At 49.3% G+C, this 7,873-nt stretch overlaps 1 protein-coding gene across 1 annotated transcript; it reads left to right on the top strand.

The window, feature by feature from the left end:
* Positions 1–6,687: 6,687 nt before the first annotated feature.
* Positions 6,688–7,203, top strand: LOC132485894 (Golgi-associated RAB2B interactor protein 3-like; the record flags this gene model as incomplete). The annotated part of the gene is made up of 1 exon (XM_060092499.1): positions 6,688–7,203. A coding segment is annotated over one exon (516 nt), but the record flags the coding sequence as incomplete, so codon positions are not given.
* Between the last annotated feature and the right edge of the window lie 670 nt (positions 7,204–7,873).

Here is a 7,873-nt window from a genome sequence, read left to right as displayed (position 1 = left end):
CCCTGCAGGGAGATTTGTAACAACAACAAGACTGGAAACCACCCAGATATTTACAAAAGCAGGAGGGTTTTCTCAACCTTTTGATTACAAAGACTATCCAGCCTACCCACACCTATACCCTGGCAGGGTCAGCCTGTTCCCTATGGACATGGTGGTTGGTTTAGGGGGAGGCTGGTGAGCCTGCCCCAAGGGGGTGGGGACTTGGAGGCTCAACCAAGGGGTGTGCGATGTGATGGTGACGGGTCACAAAGGACTTGCGGTATAAATATGGTCGGGCCAAGAGACTCTGGCAGAGTCCTGCAGGGAGGTGACGAGTTGCTTTCGTTCCCTCTCTCTCTCCGAGACTCAATTTGTGGCTGGTGGCTCTGTCTTGAACGAAGAGAGCCATGAGCAGTGGGAGTTCACCTCATTACATGGCCAATAGCTACTGTTCAGTGGGGGTGTTGAGGACCTCCATGGGGGTCCTGCAACGACAACTGTACGAGGGAGGAGAGTATGACATTTTCAAGTACGCTCCCATGTTTGAGAGCGACTTTATCCAGGTCAGCAAGGAAGGAGAACTGATTGACCTAGACAACCGCGTCCGAAGGGTGACTGTGGGCGTCGCATCCACCAGCCCCCTCTTCCCACTACCTGACATCATGCTGCTGGCCCAAACAACGAAAGTCTGTGACGAGCATGTCAGATGCGCCGGGATCACCAAGGGGAGAGGTTGCAAGCCCGTGAAGACCCTAGAGCTCACCAGGCTGCTTCCCTTGAAGTTTGTCAAGATCTCCATCCACAACCGTGAGAAACAGCAGCTGTGCCTGAATCTTGCTACCGGCCGTACTTTCTATCTGCAGCTGTGCCCCTCTTCCGATGCACAAAAAGACCTCTTTTCCCATTGGGAAAAGCTTTTCTATATCCTGAGACCACCGGTAGTCAGTTACAGCAGTACCCCGATGCTCCAAACTGGAGATGCAGCGACTACAGAGGATGCCAAAATCCTAGTGGGAAGCACCCACAGAGACTCAAGAACCCGGGGCAGGGTGCTTTGGGAGAGCAGGGCCTTCATAGCCTTTGGTGCTCTCTGAGACTCGCCTGGGAAATACCTTCTATTGTTGAAAAGGGTCAGGGACAAACGAGCTATCACTATGGGATTCACCACACTGGAGAGGTTCCGAGTGCTTCTCCACCTTGTCCCACAGGGCTGAATTTCAGAGAGACCTTAGGTATCATATCAGCTGCACTGGTCTCATCACCAGGGCTGTAATCCCTTCTACAGCATCCTGATTGTCTGGTCGCTTCTTGAACACTTACCCCAGCCCAGGTAGTCTCATCAGTTGTGGAACATCATTCACAGTTAGGAAGTCCTTCCTTCGTTGTGTCTCCCCGTGATGCCGACATGCTGATTCAAATCAGCCCAACCCGTGTAGTCACCAAAATGCAGAAGGTGTGCATCCCTTGACCCAGGAACCCCACTTCTAGGAGTCTGTCCTGCAGAGAGAGAAGCACAAGGGTATAAAATTAAAGTGTATATCATGGAGAATTGTATCAGTGCTTTCCCTGACCCTGGGACTGTTCAAGTAAAATGGAGTGGCCGTTTGACAGTGGTGCAGTAGATGGGATCTTGCATCCAATGGGAGCTTAGACTGGGTGATTTCAAAGGTTATTCTAAGTATAAGCCCTTGAGTTGCTCAGCTCCAGGAGGAGAGAGGAGCAGACAGTTCAGATCTCACTTTCTGTCATCTCTATCTTACCTGATTCTCCTCCCCTTGGCTCAGACCACAGAGCTCCACAGAGAAAGGGATCAGGATGAGGCTGGGATTCACAAGCTTCGTGACGTGACTGGACCCACAAAAAGCGCCGAAGGATCAGCAGGAGGGATGACCGTGGGCCTGGCGGGAGCCACCATCAAGGATCCAGGAGAAAGCGGATCCGGCGAGGCCACTGCAGGTGCCCCCATAGATCAAGTGCAGCCGTGAAAAGCACCGAAGTATTCAGCGGCAGGAATGACCATGGGCCTGGCGGGAGCCATTATCAAGGATCCAGGAGAAAGTGGATCCGGCGAGGCCATTGCAGGTGCCCCCCATGGATCAACTGCAGCCGTGAAAAGCGCCGAAGGATCAGCGGCAGGGATGACCACCGGTCTGGCGGGAGCCACCATCAAGGATCCAGGAGAAAGCGGATCCGGCGAGGACATTACAGTTGCTGCCAGCTTATCCTTACAAGACACGAACCTGGTCTTGGCGGATGTTGCCAGCACATCCTCGACGGTGGCAGATGGTCCAGAGAGCAGCATGAGCATGGTGTTGCCAGTTGCAGTCACAACCAGCAAGCCTGCTGCTGGAAGAGCTGAACGGAAGGTCGCAGACCCCGTGGTCTCCACCTTGCAGACTGAAGGCTACATGTCTGAACGGGATGGAAGCCAGAAGGGCTTCCACCCCAGGGATGAAGCCTGGAGAGAAAAAAAGAAAAGAAGGACACGTCTTCATCGAGGAAAAGTTCCCATCACCGCAGGACACGTGAAGGTCACCACAGGACAGGAGGGGACAAGACCCAGAAATCATCCTCCCACTGGTCCTCATCTGGCCATGGAAACTCCAAAGTTGACAAAGGACGGGAGGACAGCTCGCAAACTGAGGAACAGCCAGTCCGCCACCAGTTCAGGGACTCTACGTAAGACATCCAGTAAGATCCTCTCCTTCTTTAGGAGCTTCAGAGTCATTCCTGGTTCAGAAACAAGGCTCACACATGACCACTGAGAGGCAGACAAAGCCCCGGTTGGCTTCCATGTTTAGCACACATTTGCTAAAAGGGGAGAAAAAAACAAGGACATGATAAACACAAAATTCACAATACTGGATTTCTGTAGGGTAAAAAGAAGGGAGGGATGGTCTGGGAGGAAAAGCTCTTATGCAAAGCCGTATGTCCATGGGAATGTATTATCGTTTCCATTTTATTTTAACATCTCTGACATCAGGATGATTTTTATACTGCTGTCAGCCAAGTGGCAGTCACTGCCTTAGAAATATCTCAACCAATTTGTTTCACTGTTGTTTTCCTTTCAATATATGCACAAGAGATGGATGACAAAGTCTGAAAGAGATCTTTCAAGAACTGTAAGATAAAGAAACTAAGGGACATAAATACTCACTATCCAGGAACACAAGAAAGGTTTAGAGGTATTGTTAAGGAATAACAGAATAATCCAAAATGCTCTGTACTGATGAACTATGCAAATTATGTATGCATGTGGAAAGCGATTCTAAAAATAAAAAAAATCATAAATGAGATTATGAAATCTCATTTCATACTGAGATTATGCATTCTTAAATGCCCATCATAAAAAAGTCTTTCCAATTTAAAAAAAAGTTGTAAATAAATTTCATGAGTCCATGAAAATCATTCAATTGTTAACAACAGTTGATAACAGTTGGATTAGAGTAACTGTTGATGACAGTTAACCACCGTTGGATTTGAGAAGAATGCCTCTGAGAACCATGTGTGTTTTTTGTTTTGGGGGTTTCTTTTTTTGCGGTATGCGGGCCTCTCGCTGCTGTGGCCTCTCCCATTGCAGAGCACAGGCTCCGGACGCACAGGCTCAGCGGCCATGGCTCACGGGCCCAGCGGCTCCACGGCATGTAGGATCTTCCCGGACAGGGACACGAACCCGTGTCCCCTCCATCGGCAGGTGGACTCCCAACCACTGCGCCACCAGGGAAGCCCCATGTGTCTTTGTATGAACCGGGGAGTCATCTGCTAGCCTTGCAATTCTCTGCTCATTCCCTTCTGTGACAACAGGGTCTACTAGGATGGAAGTTGGGTTTCCAGTAAAACTTAGGGACTTTCTCTGCAGAGCAAATTAAGTGGTAGAGGTGGAGGAGGTGAGAAATAAGATACGGATTCTGGGAGGAGTGGTAGCTTGGGAGGATGAGAGGAAGCCCTTCTCAGTTGCTCTGGTGGGTGGCTGGAAAATCCCATCTTGTGATTTCCGATACACAAAGACCAATAGATTGCGGGGATCAATGTGTCCTTGGAGTTCACTCTTGAAGCAGTGGGTCTTGGTAAGAGGAGAGAAAGAGCCATGTTCTCTAAGACCTGAGAGGGATTTGGGGGAAGCCTTCCGGAAATGTGAGGAGTTACGGGGTAGAGGAGGGAGATAAAGGGGAACTCTTTCCCAAGCCTTTGACTCAGAGCCCCAGATTTTCACTATGCCAGAGGCTGAATCAGCCTACTTAAAACAGCTTCATCTTAGGATTCTGTACCCTTGGCTTTACCTTTTGTCTTTCTTAGCGTGTATTAGGCATTCTCACTCCCTCACCCCAAAGGACTTCTTTAACGTGAACCTAGTTAGTCCACTATGCAGGGCGTTCGCTGAGCAGACCCACAGTTGACACAGTTTACACCTCCAGTGCAGTAGTAAAGTGGAGGTGGGGACTTGCCCACCGCAACGTGCCCTGCCTGGCACTTTCTCTGGATTTCCTTTTCTATCTTGACAGTTCATCAAGAGACACGTGCACAGATACCTACGTATTTCAAAGCAACAGGCATCTTCCTCTGGAGGGAGACATCAATTTGGGTAGCAAGTCAGTACACCCTATCAGATCAAGGCCAATATTTTGGACAGCAATATTCATCACCATGGTAGCAATTCTGCAGCTGCAAGTGCAATGAGGCAATGGATGGTTGATTACAGACTGACCAATGTCCCAAACTTCAAGTCTGGCAACACACATACATACTAGAAAGGGTTTTTTTTCCCTACAGCAAAATAAGGTCCTTCACAGGATTGTTGAAGACGTGCTATGGTGGGAGGCATATTGAAGGCAGTGTCGTGGCTGGCACAGCAAGCGTGATGTGATGCTGGGGAACACAGCAGGGGCCACGCCATGCAAGGCTTTGAGGTCCATTTAAAGGATTTTGATTTCTGACCTTGGAGGGATGCAAAGCCATGATATGTTTTCAATAGGGGAGTGGCCTGATCAAATGTGCACTTTGTGGAGGGTACTGTGGTTTCTGTGAAAAGAAGTATTTGGCTGGGGGGGTTGTTAATATGGGACTTTATGTGACTTCCTATTTTTGGCCACAGGATCTATATAATGAGGAGATTGGAGAGTATGTTTTGAAAGACACCGTTCCATTTGAAATATCCACGTGGGGTGCATTTCTTCAACGAAGGACTTGTGGCCCCAGCTGCTGGGGGTGCATCCCACAGAAAGCCTTCAGCTGGCAGTGAGTTTGGAAATTGCCTGGGTTCCTCACCCGAGGTGCACGGCAAGAAATGATTGACGTGGAGTGTGAAGGTCAGGCCATCGTAGCCCAACACAGACCCTCTCGGAAGGGTCACTCCAGTTCAAGAGCTCAGCTTCGGGCTTCCCTGGTGGCGCAGTGGTTGGGAGTCCGCCTGCCGACACAGGGGACACGGGTTCGTGCCCCGGTCCGGGAGGACCCCACATGCCACGGAGCGGCTGGGCCCGTGAGCCATGGCTCCGGAGCCTGTGCTCCGCAACGAGAGAGGCCACAACAGTGAGAGGCCCACGTACCGCAAAAAAAAAAAAAAAAAAAAACAGCAGGGGTCAAGGAGGGAAGGATTGGGAGTTTGGGATTAGCAGATACAAACTACAGGATGGATAAACAGCAGGGTCCTACTGTAGAGCACAGAGAACTATATTCAGTATCCTGTGATAAACCATAATGGAAAAGAATATGAAAAAGAATGTATGTATACAAAAAACTGAATCAGAAATTAACAGAAGAAATTAACACAACACAAATTAACACAACATTGTAAATCAACTATACATCAATAAAAAAGAAGAAGGAAAAGAAAAAAAATACAAACCAAGTTTGGGTTCCCTTTGTGGGGAGGGAGCATGCAGAAGAGGGGCTGGCAGGGTTCTATTTCTTGCTCTGGGTGGCAGCTACAAGGGTGTTCACTTTCTTGTTACTCATTAAGCTATATTTATGGTTTCTGCACTTTCATGAATGTGTGTTATATTTCACAATAAAAAGTTTCTAAAACTGTAAAAAATATAAATATAAATGTAAATATAAACAAAAGTTAGCCTCCTTGAAAAGAGAAAATGGGTGAGAAAATTCTCCATATCCTGGAAATGACAGTACCAATGGGACTCTGACAGGTAGCACTCTTTCTAAGTTCCTGCCAGCACTGTGTTATATACGCTGGGGGCACAGAGAACAGCAATTCCCATAGGATGCCTGCCCTTAGCAAGGACACAGTCCACTTCCAGGATTTTATCCCCAGGACATCATTCAGCAGAAGCACGAAGATGATCCCTGCAGGGAGATTTGTAACAACAACAAGACTGGAAACCACCCAGATATTTACAAAAGCAGGAGGGTTTTCTCAACCTTTTGATTACAAAGACTATCCAGCCTACCCACACCTATACCCTGGCAGGGTCAGCCTGTTCCCTATGGACATGGTGGTTGGTTTAGGGGGAGGCTGGTGAGCCTGCCCCAAGGGGGTGGGGACTTGGAGGCTCAACCAAGGGGTGTGCGATGTGATGGTGACGGGTCACAAAGGACTTGCGGTATAAATATGGTCGGGCCAAGAGACTCTGGCAGAGTCCTGCAGGGAGGTGACGAGTTGCTTTCGTTCCCTCTCTCTCTCCGAGACTCAATTTGTGGCTGGTGGCTCTGTCTTGAACGAAGAGAGCCATGAGCAGTGGGAGTTCACCTCATTACATGGCCAATAGCTACTGTTCAGTGGGGGTGTTGAGGACCTCCATGGGGGTCCTGCAACGACAACTGTACGAGGGAGGAGAGTATGACATTTTCAAGTACGCTCCCATGTTTGAGAGCGACTTTATCCAGGTCAGCAAGGAAGGAGAACTGATTGACCTAGACAACCGCGTCCGAAGGGTGACTGTGGGCGTCGCATCCACCAGCCCCCTCTTCCCACTACCTGACGTCATGCTGCTGGCCCGAACAACGAAAGTCTGTGAAGAGCATGTCAGATGCGCCGGGATCACCAAGGGGAGAGGTTGCAAGCCCGTGAAGACCCTAGAGCTCACCAGGCTGCTTCCCTTGAAGTTTGTCAAGATCTCCATCCACAACCGTGAGAAACAGCAGCTGTGCCTGAATCTTGCTACCGGCCGTACTTTCTATCTGCAGCTGTGCCCCTCTTCCGATGCACAAAAAGACCTCTTTTCCCATTGGGAAAAGCTTGTCTATATCCTGAGACCACCGGTAGTCAGTTACAGCAGTACCCCGATGCTCCAAACTGGAGATGCAGCGACTACAGAGGATGCCAAAATCCTAGTGGGAAGCACCCACAGAGACTCAAGAACACGGGGCAGGGTGCTTTGGGAGAGCAGGGCCTTCAAAGCCTTTGGTGCTCTCTGAGACTCACCTGGGAAATACCTTCTATTGTTGAAAAGGGTCAGGGACAAACGAGCTATCACTATGGGATTCACCACACTGGAGAGGTTCCGAGTGCTTCTCCACCTTGTCCCACAGGGCTGAATTTCAGAGAGACCTCAGGTATCATATCAGCTGCACTGGTCTCATCACCAGGGCTGTAATCCCTTCTACAGCATCCTGATTGTCTGGTCGCTTCTTGAACACTTACCCCAGCCCAGGTAGTCTCATCAGTTGTGGAACATCATTCACAGTTAGGAAGTCCTTCCTTCGTTGTGTCTCCCCGTGACGCCGACATGCTGATTCAAATCAGCCCAACCCGTGTAGTCACCAAAATGCAGAAGGTGTGCATCCCTTGACCCAGGAACCCCACTTCTAGGAGTCTGTCCTGCAGAGAGAGAAGCGCAAGGGTATAAAATTAAAGTGTATATCATGGAGAATTGTATCAGTGCTTTCCCTGACCCTGGGACTGTTCAAGTAAAATGGAGTGGCCGTTTGACAGTGGTGC

Source organism: Mesoplodon densirostris, chromosome 3 (assembly GCF_025265405.1).
Source record: "Mesoplodon densirostris isolate mMesDen1 chromosome 3, mMesDen1 primary haplotype, whole genome shotgun sequence".
Taxonomy (NCBI): domain Eukaryota; kingdom Metazoa; phylum Chordata; class Mammalia; order Artiodactyla; family Ziphiidae; genus Mesoplodon; species Mesoplodon densirostris.
The sequence above is the reverse complement of the archived record's forward strand: the minus strand, read 5'-3'. Positions and strand labels throughout refer to the sequence as shown.